This window comes from Theropithecus gelada, chromosome 3 (genome assembly GCF_003255815.1).
Source record: "Theropithecus gelada isolate Dixy chromosome 3, Tgel_1.0, whole genome shotgun sequence".
NCBI lineage: Eukaryota > Metazoa > Chordata > Mammalia > Primates > Cercopithecidae > Theropithecus > Theropithecus gelada.
The window spans coordinates 112968821-112988414 of NC_037670.1; the positions used below are offsets into that span (position 1 = coordinate 112968821).

The following is a 19594-nucleotide window of genomic DNA, read 5'->3' on the forward strand; positions in this document are numbered from 1 at the left end:
CTCTCCGGGTCTCTTCATCCTCTGGACATTCTTCCTCCATTCTCCCCTCTGAACTATCATCTACTCTCCAAAACAGAAACATTTCCATTTTCTTCTGTCTATACTAACTCTCATGGTGAACTGACTCAGAAAGTCCAAATCCCTAGCCCCAGCATAATTACTACTTGGAATACGTATTCAGTTGGACTTCAAACTCTGTGGTCACTCAATCTAATGCCTGAATTGTAACATATACAGAAATTTAATGTTCCACACAAAGCAAGCACTTCCCAAATAAGAAAATGTTTCATATAAAGGATGTCAAAGCAACAAGAGCATCAGAAATCACCTCAATAAGTGGGAGAATGATCCTTAATTTAACAAATTCAGGCATGAGAACTATCATTTAATACTATTATCATTAAACCCACCCAAGTTGCTACTCCCTTTGCCTCAAATGCTTTGATCCCTGTTATTTGTGAGTTTGGCGCCCTTACAACCTTCAGTGAACAAGTATCACCTCTGAGAGAAAACTCCCCAAAACATGATGTATAAAGTGGCATCTCACAGAATAACTCTTAAGAAACACATTAGATATTTATTTTCTCAATGTCTATCTTTCCTATGAGAGGAGGAATGTTATTTTGTGTACTGCTGTCTCCTCACAGCATGAAAAGATTATTTAGGCCAGAGTAAGCACATAATAAATATCCGTTGAATAAATGAGTAACTTAGAAAATGAATGATTTAATTAAAGTGTTCTCATTTCCCATTTTATAGAAAGTTTGTGGTACTCTAATGCAAAAACACTGAAGTAAAAAGAAGTTCTTTTACTACATGAGTTAATTCAATATCTGGGTCACAAACAGCTTGTCTTTTAATAGAATTTTCTTAGTTAGAAGTAATGTGATTAGCTATTCTATAGATGGATATTCCACTGTCTTAACTTTCATGTAAGACAAATGACCTTACTGGAGTTTGCTACCAACATTTCTATTTGCTTAGAAGCATGGAACTTCCTTTATTAGAACATCCATCTAATGTCTCCATACATGAACCACTCAGTGTTTATTTTTCCAACATCTTCATTTTCACTGGATCTCTTCTGAACACTTTTCTTCCACATAGACTTTTTTTTCCTCATAGAGTATTGACCAGGGAGGACCTTAAGATGTTATTAGTCCAGGGTTTTTCAACCTTCCTTTCAGTAGTGGGATCTATTTCACTGCAATATCTTAATAGAAGCAGAGCCAAGAGTGGACAACCTAGAACTATGCCTCCCTCTGAGGCTATACCCACCTTCACTCCAGCATCACTGAAACATCAAAGAGAATCACAGGTCTCCTCTGAAAAACCATGGAAAGTCTAACCTTTCTTAATAAACCCACATGTGCTTTCTGTATTGACTCTTTTGGGGCAGGAAATCTTTCTTTTCCTCTGGGCTAAAAGCATTTACTGGGCACATGTAATGTGCCACAAACTATATGAGCAGTGTGCAGAACACGTTGGGAATAAGCAAGGAGGGGCTCTGGCTTTATAACCCACCACCCCTACCCACTGAACAGACCTGAGCTGATGGATTATCTTGCTCCAGGGAGTGATTTTCTTTTTCTGTTCTTATCCTTTATTTCTCTTCTGGTCACCGCTCCCTTGATTTGTGTCACTGTACTGATTCTCCCCTGGTCTAACCCTCCAATCCCCCAAAACATGAACATCCCCTACAGGGTAGGCAGTGGTCCACAGCATTTCCTTCTATCTTCTCATGATTCAAGAACTAACATGATGTGGGAGCCAACCTTGTCTCTTTTGGGTGAATGGCTCCTTGATTCCCATCCATCTTCCTGATTTTGTTGTGTATGAGTTATACACTGGACATGTCCATCCGAGGTCACCCGCTATCACATAAAGTCCAGTACCCTGAGCTCTCTTCTTCCTCTCCCTGCAGTGGTAGTCCTTTTCAATGTTCCCACTATTTTCAATGACCTCACTAATCACTTAGTTCCCCAGATTTGAAACTTTTAAGTTATCTTTGACCCTTTCCTCTTTCACATCATTTATATCCAAGATGTGTAACAATAGTTTTGCAACATCTTTCTGACCTGATTTCCTGAAAGCTATTCAAATGTAGCTCAGCTGACCGTATTTTTGAAGCAAGTAGGGGCTATGTTTGTTGGTTTACCACCATAGTCACAGTGACTGTCACATAAGATGCCTAATAATCTTTCCGAATGAATAAATAATTAAATGGGGCAAAAATATGCAATGCTTACTGTAGCATAAAAACTGCAAGCAAATTATCTAGTAATAGAGAAATGTTTGAGTTTCTCTATTATTTGGGCACATTTGTAAGGTATTATAGTATAATTAAAATAACATTTTCAAGTATATATTAATGACTTGGAAATGGCTCTCTATTTCATGTTAAAGAGAAGCTAAACACAAAACCATAAATTTATTATGAACTCAATTGTGAAAATCTAGAAAAGGGAATACAAAAATGTTTAATGTTGGTTATATCTCAGTGATTTTTTCTCATACTTTTCTTTTACTTATATACAGTTGATTCTCTGAAAAGATTTTTCACCATGTAAATGACTATGCCTATAGATGAGGCTTGAAGGAAACAAGTACAAATTAAGAGGTACTTGTTCCAGGGTGGGAGGTAGAGTATTATAATCTATTGTCCTTGTTTGTTTTTCTAAAACTAATTTTAAAATTGTAGCTTAATATTTTCAATATTCTTCACCCCAACAAGAGTTGTTTAATTCTCTACTTCTGCCAGTATTTATATAGTTGAATTTATCATTTTATCACATTTTTCTTTTTTAGAGACGGGGTCTCACTCTGTCGCCCAGGCTGGAGTGCAGTGGCACAATCATAGCTCACTGCAGCCTTGAACTCCTGGGCTAAGTGATCTTCCCACCTCAACTTCCCAAGTAGCTGGGATCATAGGCACGTACTACCACACTGTATTGTATTATTTTTGTTAATATGCTCTTACATTACTCTTCTGTTATGCTGTTTTATTACATTATGGATAAAATGAGGTTTAAAAATGCTAAACTATCAAAGTGCAGTCTTGAACATTCAACTCACCTTCCACCTACTCCTATACCACTGCCTGATGTCTCCTTTTCCCCTTTATTTTCACTTCAAATATTATACTTTCTTTAATGCTTAACAAAAATTTTCTTAGCAATTTTTCTTTAAACACCCATAACTTACACATAATACAGTAACATCAAGCATTTTTAAAAAATAAAAAATGGTTCGAGCTACAAGACAATATTGAAATCACTTAGTTTAACTTCCTCCTTTACAATGCAGAAACTACTGTCCAATTTGAAAAGGTGGCTTGCTGGGGTAGTGGGTGAGCGGGGGCAGAAAACAAAAACCTTGGATTAGAGCACAACATTTAACCCTTAGAGTTCAGTATTTTAACTAATAGGGAATCCACTGTTATTGCTGGGTCTCACATCTGCTGATCAATTGCTCAGCAATTATTCATGACTCCATTCCTAAAGTATGCCTTGCCCACCTGCCTTGATTTTCATGGTCATTACTCCAGGCTGGTATCATGACACATAATTCGTCTATGTCTTCATTGTACCTAATGTTGCAGAGTAACTGCTGAAGTTGTATGGTAGAAATGACCTAAAACAAATCCAGTAATGGTAATGATGATACAAATCTGTGATAGCAATATTCCATCCTAACCATGTGGCTGTTACAATACATCCACCTGAATGGTAATAACCATCAAGGAGGTGGTATCAGCTTTCCCTTACATTCTATAAGTCTTTCCTAACCAATCATGAAGCTGTAGGATTATGGTTCCAGTTCTAAAGATCCTGGAATCAGAGCCATGTGGAGGAAAACAAGGACAGGAACTGAATCTGTAAACTGTATCTCCACAGTCAGTTTAATGCAAAGTGCAGTGGCTTAAGGAATAATCCGACTCAAAAGCCAGACTGAGTACTATAGTAGCTTTCAAAGTTGCAAGTGGATCGTTACACACACACATGCACTCACTCAAATTCTGAATGGCATATATTGATGAAGAGGAATATTTTAACAATCGCATCAATCAAATAATGTACAATAGTTTAAAAACCAGTGGATGAAATTTCATTGTAAGCCAGGAGACCCAGGAGACGAGGAAAGGTGTGATTTGTCAGGGTTATCAACATTCAAAGACAGAGAGAAAAAGAACAGATCTGAAAAACGGAATCATGCCAGCTCCTTTGTCGTGACTGTTATACAACGGGCCATGAGCCACAGAGACCCAGAAGCATCTGCCAAAGGTTTCAGACAGCTGTGCAAGCATTCCCTGCCATTTGTTCAGCTGTTTTGAAGTGAGAGAGACACATATTCCCAGGGTTGCACCAAGTACCCTTCTTTTTCAATTCAGAATAATATGTTTAGAATACAAAATTTGTATTAGTTGTGATTTTGTCACTCCGAATATATATTCACCTGGATGAATGCATTTGCTGCGTATTCTGCAACTAATGGAGGTGAATAGAATACACCATGCCATATTAAAAACCGGGTAATGCTAAAGAAGTGAAAATAAATACTCTTTCCACCTAAGAGCAGAGTTACCGCTTGGAGAATTAGGTGCCTATTTACCTGCCAATTCAAAATGTCTTGAATATAATTTATCAAAATTCCATCATCTTCCTTCCTTTCTTGCATATCACAATGTCAAGGAAAATGATTTAATGGTGAAATTTCAGATTGTAGCATATCCCAGCTCACCTTATATATATGAACATGGTTATTATGTTCCAGAAATGAATTCATTGAACTTGTTAAAATTGTGAACTGCTCCCTTCAACCAAAGGAAGAAAAAAAGAGAATAGGGAAAAAAGAACCTTAGAAAGGAAAACGTAAAGACTTTTACTAACCGATCTTTATTTCCTTTCACATATTTTATAAAGACTCAGTGTGTGGGAACTAATTATATTAGCTGTCTTGGGTAACACGCTATTAATTTTGTGCTTCAAAGTTATTAACCACCTTTCTATGTACAGTTCACAGGCAAATGAATGAACTTAATCCACGTATTAAAACACAAAACAAATCAAATAATCCCATGTTTCATGACTTTTCAAAGTTGATTATCTCCTTGGCAATGCTTTACCAGAGGCTAGATATCCAACTGCCACTTTAGAAAAGAGTCTCTGGCAGTTTATATTAGAGGCCTGTTAAAGTGGATTTAATCACTATTTAATAGTCATTCCTTCCAAGATTAGACATAAAAGGTCACAGAGGAAAAGCATTTATTTTTTCTCAGTGATTTAACCATACTGGGTTTATAAAATTTCCTCCTCCAAGGATCACACCAGTCTTGAGAGAGTCTACTTGTGTGATAATATAGCTAATACTTGCAAATTTAAACAATTCAGTAGAGAAAATAAAATATTTAAAATGATAACATTTAATGTCGAAAGAATTCTTTAGATTTCTCTTTATCTGGCTTCGTCTAATTCTTCAGGGCAAAACATAGCATCATTTAATTCTACAGCAGTAATTTTACATAGAGGATGATCTTCATTTCCTAATTATCAAAGGACATTTTATTGTAAAAGGCATTAGATGTGTAAAATAACTACAGTAAATGAAAGCACTATTGCCATAAATCATGATGCTTATCTGCATTTGTGGGTCTCTGTGCTCCAACAAGAGCAACGGTAGTTTAGTGTATCAATAATCCCATGGGAAATTTAAAATGATTTATATCTCTGACTTATTAAAAGCCTAGTCATAGCTCAAAGGTCTCCGAATACCCATAAAATTAGGAAACTAATGCCCTAATATTAATAAATAATAGCAAAATTTCATACAGGAAGTAATCCAGTAAGACATTACCCAATGGAAATTACTTCTGTTAAACAAAGATTTCAAATGAAAGCTTCGACTAAGCTATGTCAATAAATTATGCTTTTATGAAACTCACTTTTTTGTTCTGTTGCTGTATATCTCACTTATATAACAATTTATTTTCCTTTATAATTCAAGCTAAAGTAATATATAAGTGGAGCTATGTCTTTCAGTACAATTCCCTTTTTAAAGTTTTCTGCTTTCAAATACAGTATAGTAATAATTCTACCAGATATCAGTAATTTGACAAGTTACATAATTATTGTTCAACAGCTATCAGAGAATGAAAAGTGGAGTCTAAAGTTTAGAAAATTATCAGCATATAATTTAGTGATACTATTATTATTATACATGAGCTTTATGTAAATAAAAATGCTAAATATTTGGAGATATGTTTTTGCATAAAAATGTATATACACTACAGCCCATTGAAGTTCCTTCTAGGCCATTTTTGTCAATACAAAATATATGGAAAAGTTTATATTTTTAAGAAAATTATTGTGAAAAAGTTATTTAAAATAATTGAATAAAAGTAAAGTATTGAGTAGAACAAAAAAACAAACATGTTTATAAAAGCTGCACATTTATGCTAACAGCCATAAAATTGAGTAATTTAATCTTGGATAGGAAAGTACTATTTTATATTATTTTTATAGACTCAGTACAATCTCAGTAAAGTGAATAAGAGACGTTCTTGGGAGCAGGGAGAAAAAAGGGCTTCATGAGTTTAAATGAAGGGATGGATATGAAAAAATGGTCAATACATCTATATAAATTAAATTTTATTGAAATAAGGTCTTCTTATTCTAATAATTATTCTTAACTAACAGGATGATTGTGCAGCATTTTATTATAGTGAAAAACTGAAAACAAGCTATCAATATTGGGCTGGTTAAGTAAATAATGTCTCATCCATACAACGAAACACTCCCCAGTCATTAAGAATGATAGGTTTCTGAATTTATTTTTCATTGAAAGGTGCTAATTACAAATTGTTTAGTGAAAATAGCTGGTTCCAAAAGCATATACAAGATATGATTCAATCTTTTCAAATATGTATAGAAAAACTCTATAGAAGGTATATGTCCAAGTACTAGATGTGGTTTTCTCTGCATGGTAGGACAAAGGGTGATTTTTCAGCTTTTATTCATTTTGACACTGTAGGAATTTTCCATTATAAAGATACACTATTTTTATAATCATGTTAACATTTTTGGGAATTTATAGATATCGAATAAAATAAAATTGAAAGGAAGTGGATACAGATGGTTTCTGAAAGAACAAAACCAACAGGACAACACTTTGAGGACGGTTTCTATGTTAGGTACTTTGTTGATTCTCCATTTGTTGTTAGCGCACAGCGACTCACAGGGATATAGGCTGCTGCATAGAGGAATCAGATGTGCTTTAATTTCCTAGTTTCTAGTCTTCTTTTCTTACCATTTTATTGCTGACATTAAGGTGAACACAATAGTGATGGAGCCTCAGTTTGTATCACTACGCTCTATTGCAGATTTTATTCTCAATATGATAGCTATATTTTAATGTTGCACTTAATTTGTCTAACTCTGATTTCATGTTTTAAATTACAGGTTTATATGAATATTAGCTAATGTGGAAACTCTACTGAATAAAAGTATTTGGCATAAAATGATGTAATAAAAATAACAATGATTTATATATATGTAAAGTATTTACTATGTGCCAAGCAGAGTCCTAAAAGAACTTATATATTAGTCAATTATTCTTCAAAGCCACCTATGAAGAAGGTGCTATTATTATCCCTCATTTCAACCATGAGAAAACTAAAGCTCAGAGAACTAATAAGCCCCTTGCTGAAAGTCCCATGGCTAAAAAGTGACAGAGAAGGGTGATAAGTCCAGATAGTCTGGCTCCAGAACACTTACTTTTTGCAGATTTTCAAAAGTTTAAATAAGCTTTTAATTTTAGAATAGTTTTAGATTTACAGAAAAGTTACAAAACATAATACAGAGAGCTCATGTATACCCCTCGCCCAGTTTCCCTCTCTAGTGAAAATCTTACATAATATGGTACATTTGTCACAGCTAGGAAACTCACATTGGTACACTGATATTAACTGAACAACATACTTAATAATGTCTTTCCTTTCAAGTATTTCATCCAAGAGACCACATTACATTCAGTTGTCATGTCTCCCCTAGCCTCCTGTGATTTATGACAGTTTCTCAAACTTTCCTTGTTTTTGATGACTTTGACAGTTTTGAAGACTACTAGTCATGTATTTTGTAGAATGTCTGTCAGTTTTGGCTCGTGTGATGTATTTTTTACGATTTAACTGGGGCTATGGTTTGGGGAGGAAGACCACAGAGGTGAGCTGCCATTATCAACACATCATATCAAAGGTACACCCCACTAACATGATTTATCTTTGCTGATGATAGCCTTGGAAAACCTGACTGAAGTACTGTTTAACTGGTGTCTCTATTGTAAAGTCACCGTCTTCCCACTGTCCATGCTCTGCTTTATGGAAGGAAGTTATCAAAGCTCACAGTCAAGGGGGACGGGGGAGTTAAGCTCCACCTATATGAAGGGGAGGGAGTATCTATATTAATTATTTGGAATTCTTCTGTCATTTTTAACCCATTACTTTCTCTATATTGCCTCTCCCGCCCTGTTCCTTCTTACCACTTTGACATGTTATTCATGTACAGTAGTATAAAAACATAATTCTTAACTGATTTCCTGCTTTTTCAAAGGTCCAAAATATGTTAGAACCAAATGTGACAATAAATTTGTTTTAAATTATTTTCCACAGACTGCTGTAAAATTTGTCATTAAGTGACTAATTAGAAACCATTTTTTCTCAGAAATACTCTGTAAAGGACTTACCAGAAATATTCGTTCAAGTTGATCCTGAATGTCTTTCATTCCTGGAAAAGCAGCAACTCCTTGGATCATTTCAACAAAGATGCAACCTACTCCCCTAAAGAGAGAAGAAAGAATAATTACAAAACTTCAATACATTCTGCTTAGGAAAACTAAATCTGGAATTAGAATATCCTCTCCTACAGAAGAGAAGCAGCGGGTAAACAGTTTTCTTTTTCCTTCTAACTTTTTAGATTCAGGGGTACACGTGCAGGTTTGTTACATGGGTATACTGTGTGACTCTGAGGTCTGAGGTATGAATGATCCCATCACCCAGGTACTGAGCATACATAGTACCCAATAGTTTGTCAACCCTTGTCTCCCTCCCTTCCTCCTCCTTCTAGTAGTCTCTAGTTTCTATTGTTGTCATTTTTATGCTATGAGTACCTGATGCTTAGCTCCCACTTATGAATGACAACATGCAGTATTTGGTTTCCTGTTCCTGTGTTAATTCACTTAGCATAATGGCCTCTAGCTGCATCCATGTTGCTGCAAACAACACTATTTCATTCTTTTTCATGGCTGCATGGTATTCCATGGTATGTATGTATCACATTTTCTTTCTCCAGTCCATTGTTGGTGGGCACCTAGGTTGAGTCCATGTCATTGCTATTGTGAATAGTGCTGTGGTGAATACGTGAGTGCATGTATCTTATTTTTTAGAATGATTTGTTTTCTTTCAGATATATACCTAGTTATGAGATTGCTGGGTTGTATGATAGTTCTGTTTTAGGTTCTTTGAGAAATCTCCAAATTGCTTTCCATGGTGGCTGAATTAATTTATTATACATTTTCACCAACAGTGTATGAGCATTCCCTTTTCTCTGTAGCCTTGCCAGCATCTGTTGTTTTTTGACTTTTTAATAATAACCATTCTGACTGGTGTGAGATAGTATCTCACTGTGGTTTTGATTTGCATTTCTCTGATGATTAGTGATGTGGAGCATTTTTTAGTATGTTTGTTGGCTGCTTGTATATCTTCTTTTGAGAATGCCTGTTCATGTCTTTTGCCCATTTTTAATGGAGTTATTTGATAAACAGTATTTTTAATGAGCACCATGAGCTATCTAGGTGAATTACACCTAGATCCCATAACCTACCCACTCCTCCTGCCCCCATCTACTGCCCTGAAATAACTCTAAATAGATGCAACTATACTGGGCTCAGAAAAGGGTGGAAACCAATAAAATAGTGCATTCTAGTGCTATTACTTACAGAATACAGTTAAGTCCTTAGCTTGATATATGAGTCCTCACAGTCATGTTCAAACATCCTTTTCCAACTATATTTCACAAACTCATAAAGTATTGTAGCCTCTAGACATTCAGTGGTTCTCAATCCTCTTTGCACTAGAATCACCTGGAGAAGGTTAAGAAACTGCATATCTCTGACCACAAACCCCAGAGATCCTGTTTCAATTTATCTAGGTTGGAGCCCAGGCATCCACATGGGCTGCTCAGATGATTCAGGGCAGCTACAGTGAGAATCGCTGAGCCAGACTGATGTACCTGAGTGCCAAGCATAAACCTATACCATTTTACTCAAATTGCTTCACTACCTAGAGTACCCTCCTTCTTTGCCTATTTGCTCTTGATAGCGAATTCCAACTCAACCACTATAATCCTGTTTAAATGCATCTCCTCTGTGATACCTTTCATGGATCTTTCAGCAGACAGAATTGCTCCCCTTATGAGCTTATGGATTAAGCCCTTACTCAATATATCAGCCATCTACTATGCTTGACATTCTTTCGCAGCTTGACCTGCCAATCTCACAGTTCCCACCTAGCAAGTTAGTCCAGTAAATCATAAGGCCTTGCCTCCCAGACTGCTGCATCTTGCACCTAGCCCAACAGGAATAACCAATCCATAGTATGGACAGGGAGCCACTTAGATACTTCTGCTCCTCTGGAGAATAGGGCAGTATGGTAAGAAACTAGCATATGTAGATGGCTAAGTCACATTAGTGTCAGGGAAGTAGCATGAATGGCTACACATTCCTGCAGATGAATTCCCCTGAACTGACTAGGTTCTTGACTTCTGCAGGCTTAGATGTTCAGATGATCCAGTTTTGTTTTGTTTTGTTTTTTAGAACTCTCTACCTCCTGGAAATTCTCCAGATTTTTACATTGGCTGTATTTGAATGGGTTTATGTTTCCTGCAAGTATTCTAATAAAACCATGAACATATTGGGACACTTCTTCCACTGCTGCACCCCCATACTCAATTTAGGGCAAGCAAACCCTTGAGTCTTTATTTCAGAAACCTAGGGGTTAAGACCAAGTGACCTACTTCTCTAAAGCTACTCCAGTTGTTATCACAGTTGTATATAAACAGTGTTTTGAATTAAAGAAGTGATGTATTTGCAGAAATTGCTTCCCTATTGTACCACATGATTCTTATTCAAAGTAAACACCAATAATATACAGTGTTAAAATGACTCAAAACAAACAAATGCCATTTTATATCATAGGATGTAATTTTATTTAAGTAGTAAATAATTCCAAACCAGTGTTCTAGGTAGATGGGTTTTTACACAACATGTTTTCATTTTAGATTTGAAAGACAACATAGGTATCAAGAGAATTATTTTATTAGGATATTAAAACACATTGATGTGCTTATAAATATTAGGGCTTCAGATGTCTGGTTAAGTCTACTTAAATTTTCAGTATGGTGGCTTTCCAAATTTTTCTGTCAGGAATTCTTTTCTAAGACTATTTTCTTCTTATTTAAGTTTACACAATAAAATACCTTGGATCTTAAATAGCTACCTGCACCTTCCTTTTTTACACTCAGCGTATCCTCTCTGCTCTTTACTTTTCGGTCTTCATTTTTTCCCACCATAAGCTGCAGCTCAGAGTGTGAAGAGCCTTAGCAGAAGCCATAGCCACCCCCATTATGTACACAGCTAGGCTGGCTAGGAAAGTAACTATTACATTGCCAGAACTACTTATAGAATTTATTTTCGCACTACTTGTGTTTAGTCTATATCATCTCCATAATATGTTACTTAGAACGATTAAAAGACAAATCTATGCTGCAATTCTATTCAGCTGGAATGGAATGATGTAGCATTTTTATAGGCTCTTATCTGCTTAGCTGGCTAAGACTTGGATTTTCGTTTCTAGTGGATGTTTCCTATGACATCATCTTTTTCAAAGATGCTTGAGGATGTACTAAAGAAGCTGAGGGAATTACACTTAAAGGACTCACAAAAAGAGATAAAATGTAAAAGAAAATAAAAAGTACATGTATAAAACATATCAACATATGAATATAACAGAATTCCTTATTACTGGACTGCCTTATTGCCATACAGCAATAAGAGTTCTTCAATTTAATATGAAAGAACTAGTGTCTGCTTTCCCCACACCTCTTTCTACCCTCCATTAGCCCCATGCTCCCTCTCTCAATGGATTAAATTGACTGCACTGAATGGTTTACTGAGAAAAAAAAATTCATCCACTTAAGCACTATAATTTATGATACATAATCTTATATCAGGAAATGTCTCCTTTGTTCCTTCTTTTGAGAATTTGAATAATTATGTAATTATCACCTACTTAGTCTAAATTTTTCAAGAATAAGAACTGGTCACAAAAGCTTACAATCAAAGGTGTCACAGGATGCAGTATGCTCAAACTCTTATTTTAGGATTAGTTCCCCAGTAAGGTAATATATAAACACCCACCGAGGCTCACAGATTCTTCAATTTTTTTGAACTAAACATTTCCCAATTTAATTTATGTCTCAGGTATATGAATGATTTTTTTCATCACAATTCAAAACAAAATTTTAAGCAGAATTGACAATTTGTTGTCAGTACAACCAGAGACAGACAATCTTTTAGTATTGAAACTTGCATAATCTGGGAGTTTTTGTTATTAAAAAGATTATAAAATTATAACTAAAAATTGGCCATAAAAGTGCATTTAGAATGAGCAAATCAGTCAAAAGCAATCACAAAATTTTAAAAGGTAACAAATGCAATAAAGAATCTGACATTTAGGAAAACAATGTAAAATTAACTATCTGACATTTATCTTTACCTGATAAATCTCTAATACATTTCTTTCTATAATTTTGGCTATATAATCTTAATTAATTCTTCTTATGACAATTCTGTAGTAACATTTTTTGTAACGAGAATGTAGAGATAACTTAGACTTTCCTCTAGCATGATGGTGAACATTGGTTTGGGGGTATGTCTAATAGTTCAGAATTTTTTTTTTCTCAGCTTCACTTCTCATTGTTGGTGAGGTCAGTAAACTTTTAGGACTGTTGTTAATTTTGGGAAAACCTCCATAAAGATTCTGTTTAGCAGATCTGTATGGTATAAACACAGTAATTCGAACGTTTTTCAGTTTACACAGTTCCTTCAGCATGAGAGGACATGCTTAGCTCAGAGTGTAGGGTTAGCAAGGATGCTTAATGCCTGAAAGGGCTAGACAAGTGCAAGCTGGTTGGATTACGGAGTGATGGCACTGGGAATGGAAATATTCCAGGTTGAGAAAAAAGGGTCTAATAAACTGAAGAAACTTTAGAGAGCTAACTGCTGTTGTTATGGCTCTATGTGGACAAGAGAAGAAAAATCTAAAAAGAGAGCAGAAGTCCATATTCCATTCTAAGAATGGCTTCTACATTTTTAAATGCTTGAAAAATATCAAAAGAAGAATATTTGGTGACATATGAACATTACCTGAAATTCTAATTTCAGTATCTATAAATAAGCTTTAATGAAAAACAACCACACTCATTCATTTAGGTACCATGTATGGCTGCTTTCTCATCGAAATGACAAAGGTAAGTAGTTGCTACAGAAACCACATGTCCTGCAAAACCTAAATTTTTACTATCAGGCCCTTTACAAAGTTTGTGAAATCTTGACCTATGTTATGCTCCACTTGCAAAAAAACACAGTAATAGAAGAAGTCATCCTAATCAGTTATGGAAAAACAAATAAAGAAAGTATAATATGTCATGATTATTTGTAAGTAATTAGTAGAAATAATCTCTTAATTATGATCTGTTTTTTCACTACTCTCTTTAGCAGTTTTCCTGTAATAAAATATGCCTTAGAAGTTTCCTGCATTTTGTCAAAAATTAGTAGATATTTTAAACTTGAAGATAGATATTTTAATCTCTAAAGTGTTTTGAACTGAGAAATAAATTGGGAGAAAATATGTGTAGTGATGTTTTTAAATAAGGTGCCATCTAACTTTTTCCCAAAATAGAGAATTTGGTGAGCTGATATGTATCATGAGAGGGAGAAGAAGGATAGTTTATTTTACTAACTTTAAAAAAGTTTCTATTTTATATTTAGAAGATAGGGAAGCATTATATCATGCTTGGAAGTACTACCTTTTATTTTATAAACATTAGAAAATTTTACCTGTTAACTTTAATTTTATAAACATAAGGGGTTTCCAAAATTATGCTGGTTCTATCCTGATTTCAGAGGATTTTCTTTCCACCTGTTTTCTTTCTACTCATACCCTACATGCGTGCCCCTATATTGACAAAAGGAGAGGAATCCAGTTTTTGAAATTATCCCTTGAACTTTTTTCTTCCTTAAAATCAACAGTAGAGGCTGCAGGCAGTGAAGCCTCCACATGCTGTGCGACTGACTTCTATCTCCAAATTTATATCACGTCTGTATCCACATTAGATTTTCTCTGCTCCAGCCATGCTGTTCCACTGTCCTCTCATAAAACTTGCCACACTCCTTCCCATCCCAGGATCTCTGCACGGATTGTTGTTCCCTTTGCCTTCTCTGTACCTGGTTAATTGCTTTTTGCTGTTCAGGGGTTAGTGCAAATAGCTCCACTTAGAAATGTCTTTCCCAGCGACCACCTGTAAGGCAGTTCCTCCTTACAGCCCCAGCCCCAGTGTCTCACCCTGCTTTTCCTAGTTTGTCCCCTTCAAAACACTTAAAAATGTTCAATTGCATTTGGCTTTTGGGCGTGTGTCTCCTCTAGATGGAACATCTACAAGATCAGGGACAAGGTTGTGGACATCACCTTATTCCCAGGACATAGCAGAGTGTCAGGCACATAATAAGGGCTCAAAAATATTTGCTGAATGAATCAAAAGCAATGCAACCCTCGTTCCCCTGGCTATTCTGTGTGAGCTGAGCTTAGTGACTTGTTTCCAAAGAGTATAGTAAGGAAGTAGGAGTGGAGAGTGGGTGTGGACGGCAAATTTACAATGGAGAAAACTGGCAAACACTATCTCAGCCATGTGACAAAGGTTAACATCACAAGTGGTATGTCACGATTTCCCATAAGTCTGATGTTTATGGGCTTTTTAAAAGAATAAACATAGAAATTGATCTCCTGGTCTTAAAGCTTGAAACATATTTGTCTTATCTGAGTTTGTTTCTCAGGAAACCCACACTCAGAACTCCAACAGTATTACAGAACTGAAACTTCTCTTCCTTATTTCTGCCTAATTTCTGTTTCCCCGCATGTAGCTACATTCCTTCTCCACTATATAAACCCCCAATTTTAGTCAGCTGGGGAGATGGATTTGAGACTTTTCTCTTGTCTCTTCAGCTGCAGCACCCAAACAAAGGCTTCTTCCCTGGCAAAACTCATTGTCTCAGTCAGTGGCTTTCTGTGCAGCAGGCAAATGGGACCTAGGCTGAACCCCTGGTGTTTTGATAACAGTGCCAAGAACACTCACAGGACAATGACAAGCTCTTCAATCAGTGCTGCTGGGAAAATTGGATATTCTTATCCAGAAGAACAAAACTAGACTTCCACGCCTCACAGTATACAAAATCACCTCAAAATGATTAAAGACTTAAACATAAGGCCCAAAACTATAAAACTACTAGAAGAAAACATAGGGGAAACACTTCAGGACATTGATCTGGGAAAAGATTTTATGAATAAGACATCAAGAGGGGCGGAGCAAGATGGCCGAATAGGAACAGCTCCAGTCTCCAACTCCCAGCGCGAGCGACACAGAAGACCGGTGATTTCTGCATTTTCAACTGAGGTACTGGGTTCATCTCACTGGGGAGTGCCGGACGATCGGTGCTGGTCAGCTGCTGCAGCCCGACCAGCGAGAGCTGAAGCAGGGCGAGGCATCGCCTCACCTGGGAAGCGCAAGGGGGAAGGGAATCCCTTTTCCTAGCCAGGGGAACTGAGACACACAACACCTGGAAAATCGGGTAACTCCCACCCCAATATTGCGCTTTAAGCAAACAGGCACACCAGGAGATCATATCCCACACCTGGCCGGGAGGGTCCCACGCCCACGGAGCCTCCCTCATTGCTAGCACAGCAGTCTGTGATCTACCGGCAAGGCAGCAGCGAGGCTGGGGGAGGGACGCCCGCCATTGCTGAGGCTTAAGTTGGTAAACAAAGCTGCTGGGAAGCTCCAACTGGGTGGAGCTCACAGCAGCTCAAGGAAACCTGCCTGTCTCGGTAGACTCCACCTCTGGGGACAGGGCACAGCTACACAACAACAACAACAACAACAACAAAAAAGCAGCAGAAACCTCTGCAGACGCAAACGACTCTGTCTGACAGCTTTGAAGAGAGCAGTGGATCTCCCAACACGGAGGTTGAGATCTGAGAAGGGACAGACTGCCTGCTCAAGTGGGTCCCTGACCCCTGAGTAGCCTAACTGGGAGACATCCCCCACTAGGGGCAGTCTGACACCCCACACCTCACAGGGCGGAGTACACCCCTGAGAGGAAGCTTCCAAAGCAAGAATCAGACAGGTACACTCGCTGTTCAGAAATATTCTATCTTCTGCAGCCTCTGCTGCTGATACCCAGGCAAACAGGGTCTGGAGTGGACCTCAAGCAATCTCCAACAGACCTACAGCTGAGGGTCCTGACTGTTAGAAGGAAAACTATCAAACAGGAAGGACACCTACACCAAAACCCCATCAGTACATCACCATCATCAAAGACCAGAGGCAGATAAAACCACAAAGATGGGGAAAAAGCTGGGCAGAAAAGCTGGAAATTCAAAAAATAAGAGCACATCTCCCCCGGCAAAGGAGCGCAGCTCATCGCCAGCAACGGATCAAAGCTGGACGGAGAATGACTTTGACGAGATGAGAGAAGAAGGCTTCAGTCCATCAAATTTCTCAGAGCTAAAGGAGGAATTACGTACCCAGCGCAAAGAAACTAAAAATCTTGAAAAAAAAGTGGAAGAATTGACGGCTAGAGTAATTAATGCAGAGAAGGTCATAAACGAAATGAAAGAGATGAAAACCATGACACGAGAAATACGTGACAAATGCACAAGCTTCAGTAACCGACTCGATCAACTGGAAGAAAGAGTATCAGCGATTGAGGATCAAATGAATGAAATGAAGCGAGAAGAGAAACCAAAAGAAAAAAGAAGAAAAAGAAATGAACAAAGCCTGCAAGAAGTATGGGATTATGTAAAAAGACCAAATCTACGTCTGATTGGGGTGCCTGAAAGTGAGGGGGAAAATGGAACCAAGTTGGAAAACACTCTTCAGGATATCATCCAGGAGAACTTCCCCAACCTAGTAGGGCAGGCCAACATTCAAATCCAGGAAATACAGAGAACGCCACAAAGATACTCCTCGAGAAGAGCAACTCCAAGACACATAATTGCCAGATTCACCAAAGTTGAAATGAAGGAAAAAATCTTAAGGGCAGCCAGAGAGAAAGGTCGGGTTACCCACAAGGGGAAGCCCATCAGACTCACAGCAGATCTCTCGGCAGAAACTCTACAAGCCAGAAGAGAGTGGGGGCCAATATTCAACATTCTTAAAGAAAAGAATTTTAAACCCAGAATTTCATATCCAGCCAAACTAAGTTTCATAAGTGAAGGAGAAATAAAATCCTTTACAGATAAGCAAATGCTTAGAGATTTTGTCACCACTAGGCCTGCCTTACAAGAGACCCTGAAGGAAGCACTCAACATGGAAAGGAACAACCGGTACCAGCCATTGCAAAAACATGCCAAAATGTAAAGACCATCGAGGCTAGGAAGAAACTGCATCAACTAACGAGCAAAATAACCAGTTAATATCATAATGGCAGGATCAAGTTCACACATAACAATCTTAACCTTAAATGTAAATGGACTAAATGCTCCAATGAAAAGACACAGACTGGCAAACTGGATAAAGAGTCAAGACCCATCAGTCTGCTGTATTCAGGAGACCCATCTCACACGCAGAGACATACATAGGCTCAAAATAAAGGGATGGAGGAAGATTTACCAAGCAAATGGAGAACAAAAAAAAGCGGGGGTTGCAATACTAGTCTCTGATAAAACAGACTTTAAACCATCAAAGATCAAAAGAGACAAAGAAGGCCATTACATAATGGTAAAGGGATCAATTCAACAGGAAGAGCTAACTATCCTAAATATATATGCACCCAATACAGGAGCACCCAGATTCATAAAGCAAGTCCTTCGAGACTTACAAAGAGACTTAGACTCCCATACAATAATAATGGGAGACTTCAACACTCCACTGTCAACATTAGACAGATCAACAAGACAGAAAGTTAACAAGGATATCCAGGAATTGAACTCAGCTCTGCAGCAAGCAGACCTAATAGACATCTATAGAACTCTCCACCCCAAATCAACTGAATATACATTCTTCTCAGCACCACATCATACTTACTCCAAAATTGACCATATAATTGGAAGTAAAGCACTCCTCAGCAAATGTACAAGAACAGAAATTATAACAAACTGTCTCTCAGACCACAGTGCAATCAAACTAGAACTCAGGACTAAGAAACTCAATCAAAACCGCTCAACTACATGGAAACTGAACAATCTGCTCCTGAATGACTACTGGGTACATAACGAAATGAAGGCAGAAATAAAGATGTTCTTTGAAACCAATGAGAACAAAGATACAACATACCAGAATCTCTGGGACACATTTAAAGCAGTGTGTAGAGGGAAATTTATAGCACTAAATGCCCACAAGAGAAAGCAGGAAAGATCAAAAATTGACACTCTAACATCGCAATTAAAAGAACTAGAGAAGCAAGAGCAAACACATTCGAAAGCTAGCAGAAGGCAAGAAATAAGTAAGATCAGAGCAGAACTGAAGGAGATAGAGACACAAAAAACCCTCCAAAAAATCAATGAATCCAGGAGTTGGTTTTTTGAAAAGATCAACAAAATTGACAGACCACTAGCAAGACTAATAAAGAAGAAAAGAGAGAAGAATCAAATCGACGCAATTAAAAATGATAAAGGGGATATCACCACCGACCCCACAGAAATACAAACTACCATCAGAGAATACTATAAACACCTCTACGCAAATAAACTGGAAAACCTAGAAGAAATGGATAATTTCCTGGACACTTACACTCTTCCAAGACTAAACCAGGAAGAAGTTGAATCCCTGAATAGACCAATAGTAGGCTCTGAAATTGAGGCAATAATTAATAGCCTACCAACCAAAAAAAGTCCAGGACCAGATGGATTCACAGCTGAATTCTACCAGAGGTATAAGGAGGAGTTGGTACCATTCCTTCTGAAACTATTCCAATCAATAGAAAAAGAGGGAATCCTCCCTAACTCATTTTATGAGGCCAACATGATCCTGATACCAAAGCCTGGCAGAGACACAACAAAAAAAGAGAATTTTAGACCAATATCCCTGATGAACATCGATGCAAAAATCCTCAATAAAATACTGGCAAACCGGATTCAACAACACATCAAAAAGCTTATCCACCATGATCAAGTGGGCTTCATCCCTGGGATGCAAGGCTGGTTCAACATTCGCAAATCAATAAACATAATCCAGCATATAAACAGAACCAAAGACAAGAACCACATGATTAT

General features: G+C 37.2%; 1 protein-coding gene across 4 annotated transcripts in view; it reads right to left on the bottom strand.

Annotated features, from left to right (window-relative positions):
• The window catches only part of CDK14 (cyclin dependent kinase 14), a 591864-nt gene that overhangs the window by 207566 nt on the left and 364704 nt on the right, over positions 1-19594 (bottom strand). For all 4 annotated transcript variants that reach the window (XM_025378501.1, XM_025378504.1, XM_025378502.1 and 1 more), the window contains one exon: positions 8737-8830. In XM_025378501.1, the coding sequence (XP_025234286.1) occupies positions 8737-8830 (94 nt within the window). The remainder of the gene's footprint in view (positions 1-8736; positions 8831-19594) is intronic.